Source organism: Choloepus didactylus, chromosome 14 (assembly GCF_015220235.1).
Source record: "Choloepus didactylus isolate mChoDid1 chromosome 14, mChoDid1.pri, whole genome shotgun sequence".
Lineage (NCBI taxonomy): Eukaryota > Metazoa > Chordata > Mammalia > Pilosa > Megalonychidae > Choloepus > Choloepus didactylus.
In genome coordinates, this window is record NC_051320.1 from 65,594,202 (window position 1) to 65,612,539 (window position 18,338).

At 35.8% G+C, this 18,338-nt stretch overlaps 1 protein-coding gene across 1 annotated transcript in view; it reads left to right on the forward strand.

Annotated features, from left to right (window-relative positions):
* Window positions 1-7,550: 7,550 nt before the first annotated feature.
* PKHD1L1 (PKHD1 like 1) overlaps window positions 7,551-18,338 on the forward strand; it is a 192,017-nt gene continuing 181,229 nt past the window's right edge. The window contains 4 exon segments of the mRNA XM_037802604.1: window positions 7,551-7,746; window positions 9,400-9,489; window positions 16,355-16,499; window positions 17,459-17,567. Of these exon segments, the coding sequence (XP_037658532.1) occupies window positions 7,551-7,746; window positions 9,400-9,489; window positions 16,355-16,499; window positions 17,459-17,567 (540 nt within the window).

Consider the following 18,338-nt stretch of genomic DNA (forward strand, 5'->3'; position numbering starts at 1 on the left):
TCTAGATTTATATAGGTAGATGAATTACACTTATGTGGAAAATTTCTTTAATTTTTCAGAAATTTCTAACATAAATTACCATGAGGGTGCCTACAAAAATAAAAATGGCCACCATAACTTGATCGGAGGAAGAGCTGAAGTTGCAGATATTTTCTCTTCATTCTAAACTCCCCTATGGCATGGATTGTATCCCATTCATCTTTTGATCCTCGGGGCCTAACATGGTAAACATCTGATAAATTTTTTTAAAATGAAAGAACAAATAAAAAGTAATAGAAAAAGAAATTTGGCACGTGTCTGTTTATTCCAGACTTCGGATTATATTTGGCTATTCTGGTTACCCACCACCAGGGTGCACTTGAAACCTGTATTTTGGTCTTCTGTGGGCCCTTCTGTAAATGAATTGTGTAACATTTTGACATCCCAAGTTCCAATTCAGGCCAGCCATACTTTTCAAGATGAAAGTGTTAAGAACTAAAATTAAATAAAAGATCTTAGAATGCACTTCTGGTATAAATGTAGATAAAGCTACAGTGAGATGCGCATGCTATTTGCTGGGGTCATTTTTCAAAGCCAGTTCAGTATTTCAGGCAGTGAGTTGACTTAAAAAGCACAGACCACTACTGAAAGAGTTCTATTTTGGCTATTTTATTTAAAACAAACAAACACACACACACACACACACACACACACACACACACACACACACAAATAAAAGCAAAAAAAAGAGAAATACAGCAATTCTTAATAAAAAGTTAAAAAAATAATTTCCAATGTTTATTTTCCATCATTATGCTCCTTTGTCATAAAGAATCCCTTTAAAAGGGAATAACATTCATATTTTCTTTTTTCATACTGTTACATCACTTTGTTGAGAAAGAGAGAGAATAAAGTATTTTATAGTGCCAAAGCCCTGGAGACTTAAAATGAATGTTGGCTTATGATGACAATGGTGATCAAAGTCATTAATAAAGACAGAATCAGCACTCAGTGTACAATGCTGCTCATAAAATAATTTTGAGTATAGGAGCTGGTGCCACTACTTACCACACCCATAAATGTTTGGACTTTGTGCCTGGGAGCAGCCGGATGAGGGGATTCAATTCCTGTACACTTTCTTACCCTAATTTGTGTGTGTGTGTGTGTGTGTGTGTGTGTGTGTGTGTGTGTGTGTAGGGAACATCTTTGAGAATTTACCCTTCCTAGACAGCTAATTGTATCAAAGTTGGGCTTTGTTGGGGTAAGAGTCACTAAGAGTGATTGAAATAGAAATGTCCATTAAAGCATAGCTTGTCTTATGTACAGGTGGTTTACGTAGTGGTGTACATTGTATGATTTGAAGATCATTCAGTTTCACTAGGTTACTGAGAGTATGTGTGTCCTTGGTCTCTCCTCAGTTCTATCATAAACGTGGTTAAAGTCTTCATTAGTCAGTAAAGAGTTCCATGTGTCAGTTGCCCATCAACAACATGACTCCTATTTGCTAGGGATACTGTGAGTATAATAAAGGATGAGAATTATGGGAGTTCCTCTTAGAATGTGTGACATAAAGTCAAGTTTACAGCAAAGGATTTTCCAAGTCTTTATGTACGTGTTGTACTATTCTGGCAACTTTGTTTATAAAATAGTCTTGTGTATGGAGACTATCACCCATATTTTACCCTAACCATAAATGTTGAACAGATACATTCACCAATCAACTACATTTCCCACGTTCCCGAACCAACTGTTTCATTTTTAGAGACTTTATAGAGACCTCCAGCCCATTAACTAACCCTTTATCATTATCCATCACTCCCCTCATTTTTTCACTTTCTTCCTTACAAGATAATATTTGATGGTTCATCATTTTAACTCCCTTACAATTATAGTTAACTCCTTTTCTCCTTTTTTCCAATCACACACAATTTGTTTAAACCTAACCACTCTGAAAGCTTATTCTATGCCTGCACCTGAATATCTGGACATTGATGAAGAAAATTATACAACCTTTCTGATAAGTCTCACTTTAAAATAAAAGCCACAATATTTTGAAAAGCAATTGTCTGGACTTTTTAAAAAATATCAGTGTCATCAAAGAATGAAAGACCAAAGACAGAAAAATGAAAGTCCAGGAACTATTCTAGATTAAAGGAGAATAAAGAAACAGAATTTAAAGCAATCTGCTATCCTTGATTTATTGGCTCAAACAAATAAGCAAACACAAACACACCTATTAAGGACATTATTAGGGCAATTAGAAAAAATTAAACTTGGATTGTATTATTTCAATATTAAATTCCCTGTGTGTTACAACTGTATTCTGGTTAAGTAGGAGAATGACCTTGTTCCATTGTTAAAATATTTAGGGGTGAAGCATCATGTTGTAACTCTTAAAGTTTTTGTAACAAAAAAAAGGTATATATACTAAATATGGAGGAAAAAAAAGACAGAAAACGTGACTCTAAGGGAAGTGTATATAGGTACTTACTGCAAATAGGTTTGAAAATTTTCAAAATAAAAATTTGAAAATAAGTGATGGTCAAAAATCTCAAATGGAAACATTTTGCTGTCCCCAAACTCTACTACCTTTTCCTAGAACATACACTTTCTCCCTTCCCAAAATGCCTGTTTCACACCTTCTCTCTCACACTAATAACACTGCCTCATGCTTTATCAAGGAAACAGCAGCAATCAGAGAGCTCCCCTCGCCAAATCTACCAGCCTTCCTGGATTGGGATTCACAATCCCACTGTGCTCTGTATCCCAGCACCTCTCTCTTTCTTGAGGATTTCCTACCTGTAGTTAACCCCCAACGCCTCTTCCATCAGAAGTTTCTCTCTCTGTTGCATCAACCCTAGCAGCAGAGTCACAGGGCCTTGTAATGCCCATCTTTTATAAAAACCACATCTTGATCACAGATCTCCCTCAAGGAATAGCCCCATTTCTCTGCTTCCAGTGCAGACAAGACTTCTTAATTGGGTTGTCTATGGGCTGTCTCTCCTTCTTCACCTCCCATTCAACCCACCTCATTTGGGCTTCTGGAAATTTTCATTCCACTGAAGCTATTCACCTCAAGGTGAGCAGAGACTCCTACCTCATGCAACCTCTCGGCAGCACTGAACAAATGACTGCTCTCCTTCCTGAGGCAAGGACTCCTCTTGATTTCCATACTGCCCCCTAACTCATGGCTGCTGGCCCCAGTCTTGTTTGCTAATGTCTTTTCTTCTGCTAGACTTATAAATGTTGGGATTTCCCCAAGCCTAGTCATGTGACCTACTTTTTTTCTTTATCTGTTCCTTCTCCCTGGATCAGGAATTCTTAAACCATTTTGCATTCTCAACTTCTTTGGCAATCAAGTGAAACCTGTGGACTCTCAAATAATATGTTTAAATGCATTAAATAAATGCATGAGAAACTAATTATATACAATATTTCTAAATAAATTCATGATTCAAATTAATTAATACATTATAAATAAAATAATGCATTTAATATATAGATAAGTTTAAAATAATTTCATTATTTTAAAATATCAGTGTAAAAGCTTATCTAAGTTATTGCTTAACTGGAGTAGGAGCATTAAACTGTAGGGTGGTGTTCAACAGGACAACATGCATGTCATGTTGCATCCAACCAATCTCAAATTTTTGTTTTGATGGCTATAAGTATTGAAAATCCCTATTAATTAAACACATAAATATTTTTTGCAAATATAATTAAAGCCTCTATATCTCACTTTAAAAGGCCAGGATAGGCTTGTCTCAAAGAACTTCAGAATTCTTGACTTTTTGAGTTAACTCCAACTATAGTATGTTTTGGTGCTAAGATCTAAGATTGTAGGCTGAGACAACATTTTCAATACAGTTTATATCAGAAAGAACAAGATTTTCTATCTATAGTTCATCTTTAATAGCATCAAGATAGAAATAATTTTTGAAAGACTCCTGAAAAATTTCCAGGTGTTTACAGATTTCTCTTCTCAAAGTGATTGACAGAATTTTGTATCTCAGCTTCCTCTGAGGGTGAAGTGCCTTCTCCAACCTTTCAAAGTTTGGCAAAGATGTCAGCCTCTATTCTCGTCTTCCAGATGAGAAGAAACCACAATGGACTTGAATTGAAATTCTATTGATAAGAAATAACTGCCAGGTGAGCCAATCCATGGATATAAATAATTTTTTTTCCAGTATTCCAAAAGTGTGATCTCCTTTCTTTCAGAAGAAGTGATACTTTTGTCCTTAGTTCACACAAGCATCTAAGTCTTGTCTTCTTGAAAAGTCAGTGAATTCTGTGTGGTAAGGATGTATTTTGTATTATGCTCCTATTTCTTTATAATTTTTTAAATTCAATGATCCAGAGGCTAAATTAGACAAAGTTGGTGACTTTTATCATTTTTGACGAAGCTTCTTTCAGAGCTGTTAGAAGAATACTTATTTCTAGCATGACTGCATAAAAACGATGTGAGTACAATGTGAGGGTCTTCCTTTTCCACTAAGGTGGCAAAACTGGATGTATTACCAAGCATTGCTGGGCCCAGTTGGATAAGGAGTATAATGCTTTTCTTTCCAATGAAAGTTTTGTTTGGCAAAACAATAATAATAAAACAAAACAAAACAGAAAAACAACTTTTGCAATTTCCAAAATGTCAACAGCCTTGACAGTTTCCAAAAGAGACTTCTTCCTCCAGGTGCCTGAAATGTTCTTTCTCAGATGTTCACATGGCCATGTTACTCACTTCTTCTGGCCTTTACTGAGAATTAACCTTCTCAGAGAAGACATCTTTGTCATCCTATCTAAAATTTCATCACACACACACACACAAACACACACATTATATATTCTACCCTGCTTAATCGCTTTTCTCTCTAGCATATATTACATTCTAGCATACTATTCATTTCACTCAATTATTTTGTTTATTGTCCATCTCTATTAATAATGTAAGCTCCATGAGGACAGGGATTTTTTTTTTAATCACTTCCATATTCTTAAAGCCTAGGATACCAAATATTTGTCGACCACAAACTACTGGTTGGTGCATACTCCATTTTGTTCACTATCTCTTACAGTTAGGTCTGGCTTCAAAATTAGACCCAATACATAGCTCGTTTTCCAAGTCAAGCGAAGTATTCACAAATGAATTCCTTATTCCCTTTAGTCCTGCAAGATTTCCTACCACCCCTTTAATACTTTCTCATTGCTTTTAAATCAAGGGTCGATAAACTTAAAATCTTTTTTTTCACCACACAGGCAAGGCACAGTGCAAAATGAAAATGTGGGGCTCTTTGTTCTACAAGTATGAAGAATTTCAAGATGGTGACAGCAGAACATTAAACCAATACCAGAGCCCTTCTGCCCCAGAGGCCTTGTGAGACCCCACAGGTTACATGTCCTTGATGCCGGCCCTATAGACAGAGTTTTGTTAGAGCTCGATTTTTGAAAAAGTTACAAAAGAAGCATAGGGTTCATAATGATCAGGATTCTCCTTTCATTTTCCCCTGATGGATCTGTATTGTAAAGTTTTACAGGCTCTAAAGAGGAATACAATTTTAATCACAAATTATGTAACCTCTGTAATCTATAACCACTTTTTCTGACCCAAGTTGACCTTTTGGTTATATAAATTTCCAGCCTGTTAGACCTATTTATTGTCATATTATCCCATCCACTTATTATAATAATTCAAGTTTAAAAATTTCACTGGTGTGATCTTTTTCAGGACACTTATTTATCACATAATTAAGCGCTATTTAAAGTATGAAATCAGTTGAAGACAATCATTCATTCAACAAAAATAGATCAAAACTCTATATATACAAATTATGGTGCTTGGCTTTTTAAAAAGTTTAGAAATTGTTAGATTGGAAATCAAGCTAATTTTCTGAAAATCAACTTTCCTGAAGACAATTAGCCAAATTATCAGTTTGCCAAATGGCCAAATTTACCAAATTAAATAACTGTAGTTTAACAGTAATATTTAGCATGTTTAACAGGATTGTTTGATTTTGGTTACTGATGGTGAAATATGTAGAAAATATATATACACATATATCTAGTATTACATATATGTATATATGTATGCATATATTTAACTTGTTTATAAGAAGACTGTATAGAAAGAAGTGAGCATATCTGGAAGAGTACTATAATAGACCAAGTGATTAGTATCGGTTAAGTAGAAAAATGAAGGACACACAGTACAAGTAGCCACATTATATATTAAATATTACATGCCATTTGCTGGAAATTAAAAAAATAGGGTTGATATACTGGCCAAGAATTAGTGAAAGAATCTTAAAAATCTTAAAAGTTTGGCAAAACAGAAATCAATATATAAAGGCCCCTGTCCATTTTATTGATATATCCAAACTTAGACCAGTTTTTCTCCTGGTTATAAACCTTGTGGATTCTTTCTAAAGAAAGTCCAGTAATAGAAATTACAATTTCAGTATATCACATGAGACAAGATTTTTCACCTTCTTCTAATTTCTTTGATAATGCTTTTGAATGACGTTTTCTGCTTTTTTAATACCAAAAGTATTTTAACATCCTTAGCCTATTCTTCATACTCCATTTTAATTTATAAATTCAAAAGCATCTGAAAAAAGTTTTAATTAAATTGTATGTAAATAGTGAAATAATCCAAAATTTAATTTAGATAATTCAACTTGAACTTGAGAGCACCACAAAGAAATAAGAAATCAAAATTAGGCAATTCCATATACAAATCTCCATATAAATTTTATTTTGGCTATTGACACTGAAATATACACTTTGACACATTTCATAGATAATAACTTTAATGGAATATTTTTGTTAATGCTGCCAAATCATTCCTATTAAACCTGCTAAGTATTTCTATTCAACATTACAACTTCATTACAACATTACAACATTTAACTTCTCTGTGCCCCAGTCTCCTGCCTGGTACAATGGGGATAATAATTGTGCCATCTTCTTGGGATGATAATGATTTGACCCCTAGAAAGCCCTAGGCAGAGTTTGGTACATGCTGAGAGATCAAGAAATATTAATATCATTGTCAATAAAAAGGAGAAGCATAAGCATATGCGAATGTGAAGAGGAAAATGTGTGTGGGGGGGAGGGGTTGTGTATTAAGTGGTCGTACAGGCTCACCTGAGGACGATTAATAACGAGGCAGACAGGCAAATTAAAATATGCAGCTCTAGAATTAAAATAAAATAAAATAAAAATAAATCGGGGACTGCAGAGAACTGGACTTTCGAGGCTCCCTGCCAAAAGGAGTGAGACCATTGCTCCTATGGGGACAGTCTTGGGATGTCAGTACCCGGATTTGAGTGCGGAGAACTGATGATTACGGACTGGCCCGCCGCCAGCTCGATTCTCCCGCGAAAGTTCCAGCGGGAGTGTGCAAATCCCAGACCCGCAGCCGAGAGCCGCGGGCGGGGCGGGGCGGGCCGGGGTGGCCCAGCTCGCCTGCGCAGGTGGGACGCGTCGGGTGCGCCAGAGAGTTGCAGTCCCGCAGCTCAGCCCCGGCGCAGGCGGCCACTGCGAGCGGCGAGCTCCGGCTCCGCGGAAACAGCGCCACCATGGGACACCTGTGGCTCTTGAGGAACTGGGGCCTGTGGGGGCTGCTCCTGTGCGCCGTGGAGCCCCGAACAGGTAACCAGGACCGGGCACCAGGGAGGCAAGCAGGCGAGGTCCGCGTAGACACCACCCCTGCTCCTGGGGTCGCGGGACAATCTGCCATCTGCCCTGGGCTGACGCCGCGGCTGGAGCTTCATGGTGATCCGGGGACCTGGGGGCCTGAAAGGCACCCCTGAGAGAGAAAGCAAGTCTCCCATTTAATTCATCAGTCTTGCTGCTTGAATTATTGACCATCACCCCCACCCCCATCGCACCCCACCCACTCAAGGGACTCAAGGGAAAAGAGACTAAAATTCGGCGGGGCTAGGCATCCTGAGTCCACCCTCCTCCCACTGTTCTTGGTCCTCTTTCCCCACTCAAGGAGGACAGCGATGGCCCCAGGAGGACAGGAATGGGTTTTTGTGGCGGGTGTCAGTCACTTCCAGGGGCAGCTGCCCTGTGTCTTCGGAGTAATACCCAGGAGAGGGCTGAGAAGAGACTGATAAGATAAGAAATTGGAGTCGTCGGTGGAGATAACGGGAGGGGATGAACCTGAGATAGGTGAGGAGCAGCATCCTCTGGAGATAGGATCCAGCTCGTCGCTGGAGTTTCCTATTCTTGACTGTTGGGGCTTTTGGCTGGGATAGACCCGAAGTACAGCGGCAGGGGGTCTGGAGACTGGGAGATGGTCTCCTTTCCTTGGAAAGCTGTTGCTGTTATAGGTGGAGTCCACACTAAACTCAGCGAGAAATGAACTATTCAACCTAATTTCTTTACCTTCTCTCACACATCCATGTCAAACCATGTTAATAATTTATGTGGCTTTTCTGTGTGTCTCCACTTATATTTTTCCACCTACTCTAAGAATTTGGTATAGGATTCTAATAATTGCCAGTTCTGTATGGTTTAAGCAGGAAATGAACCATTCTAGCTACTGTGTATCTTTGAGTTTCAGATCATGACTTGCGGTTCTCAAAGAAGGCAACTCCCTCACCCCTGTTGTTCTCTCTGTCTAGACTGTTGGTCCAGTGTAGCTTATTCATATTTGCCCTCCACAATACAACAGGGGCACTCCTTTTTCAAGAAGCCCAGATGATCCAAGCAGTATTGGTGAAATACCCCTTCTGAGTCACCCAGGGCCTCTGTGTTGTCTTCTGTCACTCTATACTGTGTAAGCTAAACTTTTGGAAAGTTGGGGCAGTATACCCACTTTTGTATCTTCAGGAACCTCATGCACTTGGTTGAATGAATTAGTGACCTCTTAATTAAGTACTTACTATCATTGGGAGGCTAGAAAGACCTCAGAAATTATTTTTCCAAAAGTCCCACTCTGATACTCTGTTTCTTCTCAAAACACAACATTCCTCTTTCTATCTGGACTCTCCTTTCAATCTACCTAGCACTGCATTTCTTATACGCTTTTGTAATGACCCATTTATCCATGCCAGTGTTGCTTGCTGCTATGTGGATTGAAAAACATAGTTATAGAACTGCAGTTAGAAGAGTGCCACATGAAATTAAGGATTTAATAAATGTTTTACAATATGATAGTAGGAAAGATGATGATCATGTTTAACACCTGCTCTTCGTAGCAATATGGCAATACTTTGCACAAAGACATGAGTGCATAAACTATCCCTATAAAGTCAATAGTTAGTAGTAGAATCAAAAAGAAAACCTGAATGTGTTTACTTTCAGTCTTGCAGTCTTTCTGATGTTTTTCTCACAAGGTCGTAATATTTGGTACAAAATTTGATGCTTGACATGATGTGCTTAATGGTTTTACCTCTGTTATCCTTTAATGTCTTTCAGATGGCTCTAAAATAATCCCCAAGATCTCAGGAATATTCCCTAAATATGGTAGCATAAATGGAGCAACAAGGCTGACTATCAAAGGAGAAGGTATGGTCGCTTTTTCACTATTTCACATTTAGTGCTTTATGGTTAAAAAAATAAAACCCAAACTGGAGTTTTCTCTCCACTTGGTCAGAGTAGTAAAATTCTGTCCCTTTTGACAACTAATGAAATCCCCAAGAATTTGTATCAACCGGATTATCTGAATTCTTATTATAATTACTTTCTTAATTCCAAGATCTGGTTTTAGTGACTGAAAAGAACATCTTTAACCCAACTCTGCAAACATTTGCATTGTTCTTCATGGGTCTAATAACGTTTAATTTATTTTTATATTAAATAAAACATTTGGGGATTTAGGTTGTAGAATGTTAGTAAGAGGATATGATAGAGGGAAATAGATTAAAAGAGAAAGGCAATAAAAAGCAAAATTTTGGATTCCTTCAATTGCCACCCAACCCCTATCATATACTTCTTCACTTTCTCCTTGCCTGATCTTATATAGTAGACAATTAGTAAATATATTTAATGAGTAACTGTTCATAGGATTAAATAGAAATAAATGGTTCTCTCAAGCTATGAGACCTTTGCAGTTTAAATGATAGTAGTAATCAGATAGTTACAAATTTTGGAAGATTGGGAAAAATATTTAAAAAAGAGTGTTAACAGAATCTATTATTTGGTCTTTAAAATAAGAAGAGAAATGAGAAGTTTTGTAGTCAGAGCACTGACAAAGTAAGATGTTTAATTATACTGTGACATATATATTGAAATGCCTTTCAATAATTCTAATATTGCTGTAGAATTCAAATTCTCAGTGATATATTTAAGATGGTTTATGCCTAAATTGTGCTCAATATATTTTGAATTGAAGTGCTTTTGTTAAGAGTTAAAACCTGGAAACAATATATTTATTAAAGATTGTTTTTATAAATATCTTTATCCATTGCTGCCTTATAAATTGCTGTTGAGCTAATGTGTTTGAGAGCTTTTGAGGTTTTAATAGAGATTTAGATGCCGTGAGAGAAGTGCTCAGATTAAAAAACAAAAACAAAAACTCAACCGTTTCCTTCTGCCTCAAGGCTTGAGATTTTCCTGATCCAGGAACCATAGCTTGAATGTAAGTACATAGCCCCCGATCATCCCTAGTTAGATATAGAAAAAAAAAAAAAAAAAAAAATCATTCTTTTCAGAAGGCATTTTGGAAGGGCATCCTAATTAATTTAGCCACAGCATTTGTTCTTTTACAGACTTTCTGAGACTATTAGGTTCAGGACTAATACTCTTAATTATGAAGCACAGAGTGTCATGATGAATTTCTGGTTTTCTCATCAGTTTCATTTTCTGGATGCTTTTGGTGGAGAATTATAGAGCAGTTAACTGTTAGAACTGCAGATCCCTCACCCCACCCTGATTTGTCTTCCCTCTCCTTTAACCACACACACTGTAGGTGTCTAAAAATGTGTTAGCATGATTTTCTCAGAGACTGAGTCTAAATACTGTTCTTACATAGGTTTTGGGTGCTGAGGATGTAAAGGGAATGTGTATAAAGGAATGATATATAATTTGCAAAGCATACCAGAGGTCCTGTATCTTCAGAAATCTGGTACTTGAACAAAGTTTATGTGGAGGGAAGACATTCACGTCATCCAACTGTGCTGTCCCTGACCAATATATTTGAGAACTCCATTTTTGGAATTGCTGGCAGATTTTATTTATCAATCACACAAGAACACTTTATAAATGGAATTGTAAACTATAATCACCTAAGTATTATTTCCATGTGACTTTAAAAGTGTTTTATTTTTATGAAGGTCATTATAAAAAAGTAAAATATAGAAAGTTTGACTTGGTGAATTCTCTGAAATTTTACTGTTAACAAGTTGATGTGTCCAAATGACTTTTGCCTATTTCCAAAAATTGTATTCATCTTTAAAGTAAAAAATTTGCTTCATAGTACTTTGTTCAAAAGACCATATTTCAGGAGCCAAAGATAAACAATTTTACAGTTCTGATGCCCAAGCAAAAGTGTTTTGAATAATGGCATGAGCATAGAAATAATTTTCTCCCTTTTTAAGATGGATGTTTTGAAGAACATTAATATTTTGATAAGTAAGTTCTGCATCATTTGTAACTGCATTGGCTTTATTACTTTATATTCATACCTTGCATTTCTCTATCATCTTCCTTGGTATTTATCATGTTTCTCTTCATTAAAAAAAAATCATTAAGATGGGAGGATCAGTAATTTACCCTTATTTTTTTTTCTACTAATTATTTCTCTATCACAATATCTGGCACATGTGGGAATTCAATAAATCTTTGTTGAACAGAAGTATTGAATTATATCATTTTTATAATTTTAATGTCAGCATTATTTGGTGGAAAGCACGCAGACTTTGGTCTGCTCCACCTGGCTTTGAATTCCATCTCTGGCACTTTTCATAGTGTGAATGGGGCAAGTTGCCTCTCTGAGCCTCAGCTTCTTAACCAGCAAAATAGGCTATTAATTCCTATCTCTTGGGGCTATCATGAATATTGAAAAAGTTGATTATATAAGGTATCCATCATATAATATATGCTCCATAAATTATAGCTGTTTTATTTTTACTATTATCATTTTGCATGTGTATTAAAGGTTTGGTTTTATTCTTTGGGTGTTATCTTTCATTACATTGCAGTTTTCCTTCCCATTATTATAAATGTTACAACTTTTAGGAAGGAAGGCTATACACCCTCAACCCTGATTTTTTTTAAACTAGAGAAACCAAAGCAGCCTGCATTGTTACATGACAACTGCAGCCTTTAACTACAATGATATTTTCTACAATAGCAGCATAGGAGTTATGTTTGGATTGCTGCTATCAGGAGATAGGTTTGGGTGCCTGGTGGTTCCTGTCTCCAGTTTTTCTGCAAAAGAAAAAGAAATATGTCAACATGTCAGGAATTTCCATTTGAACTATCAACCTTTTCTGCTTCCAGGGCACACCCAACCCTTCCTGTAATCTTTGTAATTTGGAGTATAGCCAGAGGTGTCTTCTTTATACCCAGTTACTTGTTTAGAATTACACTTTTAAATCAAAATATTTTTAAAGGTGACTCTTGTATCAATTTTTAACTCTTTGGAATTAGCTAAAAAATAGCTTTTCTATTTCTTCTTGAGTTTGCTTTTTTAATTCAATTTTATTGAGATATATTCACATACCATACAATCATCCAAATTGTACAATCTGTTGTTTACACTACCATCATATTCATGCATTCATCTCCACAATCAATTTTTGAACATTTTCATTACTCCAAAAAAATAAAAATAAAAAAGAACACCCAACCCCCCCCATTTTTCATTTAATTTTTGTCCCCATTTTTCTACTCATCTGTCCATATGCGGGATAAAGGGAGTGTGAGCCACAAGGTTTTCCAGTCACACAGTCATACCGTGTAAGCTATGTAGTTATACAATCGTCTTCAAGAATCAAGGCTACTGGGTTGCAGTTCAACAGTTTCAGTTATTTCTTCTAGCTAAAACTAAAAACTAAAAACTAAAAAGGATATCTATATATTGAGTTTATTTTTAAGCAAAATTTAAGATTAAAAAATTTACATCTTGTTGATTTGATTATATTTTTCTAGTAGATTTCACTCCTAGAAAATAATATAACATAACTTAACATAATATAACATAACTTAACATAATATAACATAACATAACATAACATAACATAACATAACATAACATAACATAATATAAATTCCATTCATTCCTAGGATGTGTGTGGATGTGTTTAACATTATAACAATTCCTAAGCTAAAAACAATGTCATCTTTCATTGATGGTAGTGTTAAGAATTGTTGTGGTCTCAGGAATGCTGAGGAACAACAGATCCATGTTACTATATCATTGATATGACATGTACGTAATAGAAAAATAAACTCATATCACATCCTGAACCATAGCACAAGTAAAACTTTCTGTTCTTTAGTCAGTTGCCAGCATCAGCCCATCTGTGTGTTCCAAACTCAATGTGAACTCCAAAGATAAGCAGAAGTTGGCAAAAGGAAAGAGGTTTTTAAAAATAGCTTGCTTTTCTGTGTTTTTGTGTATCTTCTCACAATTCCATTGTAGCACTCACTCCTTTCCTATATTCACAACTGCAAATCCAGTGTAAATATCTTTCACATAAAATTAAATTGATGCTTAAATTTGTATTGTAGTCTATGTTGGATGAGTCCTATTTGGTTAAGGTTTAACCTTACAGGAAGAAAGTGATGTTTATTGAAATCTCTATCCATTGTTTAGTTTCTGCTCACCTTTCTTATGTATAAATGGTAAGGTAGGAGCTAATAGGGTCTAGTAAGAGCTAATAGGGTCTACAGTCAGTTACACTGAGTAATAGCTTTGGTGTGTGCAACCTGAGTTTGAATCCTGGCTCCCAAATTTTTGTTTCTGTGGCATTTTACAAAAGGGGTATTAATATTTGTGGTAGATTGAATTATGCCCCCCCCCCCCAATTTGGACATGTTCTCAATCTTAATCTTCATCCTTGTGGGTGTAAACTCATTGTGAATAGGACCCTTGAAGATGAAGGTGGGCCTTAATCTGGATTACTGGAGTCCTTTTTAAGTGGGAGAAATTCAGACATGGAAAGAGAAAGCCATGGGGAGGACCCAGAAGATAGAAGTCAACAGAATCTAGAAGAGAAAGGAGATGACATGGCTATTTGATGGGAAACAGGGATTCAAGCCTAAGGATTGCAGGCAAGCCAGCACTGATGTGCTACCAACCCTGGGAGGAAGCAAGCCCTCTAGCTTCCAAAACCATGAGAGAATGAATTATTGTGTAAAGCCAACGCATTGTACAGTATTTGTCATAGCAATCTGGCAAACTGAGACAATACTGTACCTAAATCTCATGATTTTTGTGATTAATATTTATTAATATTTTTTGAGCCTCTACTGTATGAACTAGGAACCATGATAAGCACCATACATAAATTCTCATTTAGTCTTTATAATAATCCAGTAAGGCAGATTATTATGGTCATTTTTCTGATGAAGAGACTGAGGTTCAGAGAGTTTATATCTTGCCCAGGGTCATACAGCGAGCAAGTGCTAGAGCAGAGATTCTAACCCAGGATGTCAGGATCCAAAGCTTGGCCCTTTCCTATAAACAATTCTTGGGTATATTTCAAAATCGAATATTGTTTCAACAATATAAATGCTTTCATATGACATAAAATACTTAACCTATGTTTAATTACTTCCAAATCTAGTTTTTAATTTTTATCTACTTATAGTAAGATTAAAATAATTGTCTTCTCTGTTTCACATTATCTATTTCTCTTCCTGTTGGATCATACCCAGACATACTATTATTTCTCCCACCTTAAAAAAAAAAAAAAGGAAAAAGCAAAATCATCAGCTTTCTCCTTGTTCCACATCCCACAACCAGTTATTGAATTTGGGCTTTCTGACTCTGCAACCTTCTGTTGGATTTGGGGTCTGAGTTTCCAGGTAAAGAATGCTTTCACTAGGGTTAACAATACAGGCTCCACTGAACCAAAACTACCACTACTGTGTGATTAGTTTGGGCTCATCAAATGTATTTAGTATACTGTCAGAGATAATCAATTCTGATTATCATGAAGAGGTAAGTTTGCTTTTAACTAATGCAGATAGGGAGGCGTATGTCTGGAATTCGGGGTATTCACAGAGGCATCTTGGCTTCGTGTCCACATGACTACTGTGGCTAGGCGATTTCAACAACTACAGGCTAACAAGGCTAGGCAACTAAGGACTCTGACCCCTCTTGGGTGAAGGATAGTGTCACCCCATTAGCTAACATGCTAGCTAAAGCCGAGAGAGATCTACAATGGGTGATAGAGAGGGTCAATGATAATATTAATTATAGTCAATAGCCCCACTAACCCTGAGATTTGTCCCTCTAACCCTTTTGTATTAAATCTTTAGCAAAGCTCTTAGCTGGCCACCACTTCATAGACTTGGTGATGGACTTTACTTAAAATATAGGGCCTGAGAAGATTTATGTGGTGCATGGGGTACTCCGTATCATACCTTTTATAATCAGCATCACTGTCTCTTGTTCTCACCTCTATATCTGGCCATAGCTGCTGCAAAAAGTTCCCTGTATACTTTAACTCAATCTGCTTCAGCTTCTTGTCTCAAGTGCATGCAGCATATCTTTGTCTATCCTAGGACTTCTCTGATGCAATGACTTAAGACATTGGAGCCCTTTTGGCATATACATATTGCTGCCTGCAAGTGTAGGAAAAGTGTAACCCTCAACCAATGGGGACAGGATTTGATGAATAAATGCTTCCAGCCAATGCTTCTTTGATTCTTAGAGGCATTCTGTATTTTCCTCAGAGGTTCCCAAGAAGATTGAGCCCCAGTTGTTCTCAGTGGTGCCCAACCTTTCCTTTTTCAAATTTTACTCTCCCTGGTCTCCAAAGAATCATTGCACAAATAAACTATCAACTTGCAAGTCTTCACTTCAGACTTTGCTTTATGGGAAAACTCAGGGTAAAGACCCCATCCCTTACAAAATAGTATTCCCTTTCTAAACCCTTTAGTTTGTTTTTTTTTCTTTTTTGAGAGTAGTATCTGGTGGTTATTTGTCTATTTCCTCCCAGTCCCCATCCTGACCTATCCTTAAAATCTAAGCTATTTGATTCTATTGTATAGATGTGCCTGGCAATTATTAGGCTCCCAGTCAATACTTTTTTGAATATATTAATTAAAAGCCAATTTTTATGCTTCAAAGAAGATTATATTCGTGGGGATAAATATGAAATAGATTAATGACTTGAATGATTCAATACTGAATGACAACTGTTGGAAATCCCTGAATATAGAATTCCATTAATTATAATTGAGTTTTCTTATTTTCCAGGTTTTGCTCAAGCAAACCAGTTTAACTATGGAGTTGATAATGCTGAGTTGGGAAACAGTGTGCAATTAGTTTCTACTTTCCGATCAATTTCTTGTGATGTAGAAAAAGATGCAAGTCATTCAACTCAAATTACCTGCTATACTAGGTATGTTTTAGGGTATATTTTATGAAATCATTTTCATTGTATCACAATGACTGTTATCATATTAGTATTAAAGTTGTTTTAGCTCCCTGGATATTGTAAGTAATATTTTTTCTGATTATCCGTTATTCTTTACTTTATGTTGCTTAGTATATTTTATACCTTTATTATATTCAATTATAATGCTTTTTCCTCATATTAGCATGATAAAAATACTCTATATCATTTCCCAAGTTTTTAGAGCTATTATCTCATTATCATTGAGCTCTATAATAAGATAAATAGCTACTATTAAATTGTGATGATATGCCTCAAAACACCAAAATTATGCCCTCCTGTCCAGTTTGATTAATTTTGTTCAAAATCTTGACATTATCATTAAGATTAAAGATGACCTTTTTGTTTAGTGATATTTCAAGTTCTTTACTGTCAGCTTAAATTGATGTGTGTTATTAGCAACTTGAGAAAAAATGCTTTAATCATTTTAAACTGCAGCTTTCAATATTGACCTTAGAAACAGGTAGTATATATTCCAGAGGAATTCATCTGCAATAGGCTTGTTCGCCTGTTTTTAAGCAACAGAAGCTTACTTAAGGGGATATTTGATTAACTACTACTTTTTAAAAAAGCAAAGCATAAAATAAGTGGATGTAACTAGATGATATGTTACTGTTTTAAGTGCTTATTATTGCATTTGTTATTTGAAGTATTCTTTTTAATAAGCATTAATGCCAATAGTCAGAGTCAGCATTGCTTGAGGTTCATCATGATAGAATTTGCAGTGTAGAGTTCAGGATAGAGACTTCATCTTTCCATAATATAGGGTGGGATTTAATTGTACCTCAATTAAAATTTTAGACCCTTTTTTCAAAAACAACATGTTGTTTGGGATGGCATTTTTCATTAATACTGCACATTAAAGAGGTGCTGCGTTCCTCCTATGTTCTTCATTTACCTTCCAGAGCAATGCCAGAAGATTCCTACACTGTTAGAGTCAGTGTGGATGGGGTTCCTATTACAGAAAATAATACCTGCAAAGGGCACATCAACAGCTGGGCCTGCAGCTTCAATGTATGTGGGCATCTCCTCTTTAATTTATGTTTAATTGATCTTGTGTTTTCTTACTTGCAGAACTGTCTTTTTGTTTTTTAATTTTATATATTGTTATCTATTTTTGCATTAAAATATATTAGCATATGGTTAAGGATAATATCACCTAGTTTTCATAGAAGTTAATATCCTTTATCATTTCTGATTTGTTTCCCTTTCCTTTAAATTAAGTTTATTAATGAATTAAACTTTTATATTTCCAAATTATTTTCTTGTCCATTCTGTTTTTTCCTTCTTCTTCATTTCTGCTCTTAGTTTGATTCTCCTTATTCCTATTTCCATCAAACTCACCACGTCATTTAAAGTAGAAACATTTCTGTGTATTTCTATGGAATTTCTAATGTATTGGGATAAAATATGACTGCAGGTAGCAAAGCAGCCATTCAAAAGTTAGTTGCCTTTGATATAGGTGTTATAATAATACATTTTCTTTTAAGACTTAATCTATATTTTTTAAGCATCTTTTCATCCTATATATTTTTTAAAATTTTGTTTAAGTTGTCACTGAGTAAGTAGTTCAATATAAGATAAAATGCTGAGGAAAATACTAATGACCTATCTCCTCAAGAAGCTTCTATGATTCCCAAATATATTGCCAAATATGATTCCCAAATATGTCTGGCTCCTATCTCTCTCCCTATACCCAGACCTATGTTTCCTAGTATGTTAACACCTGAATGGCCCCTTGCAACCTAAATTCAGCTTATCTGAAGCTGAATTCCTTAAACCCAC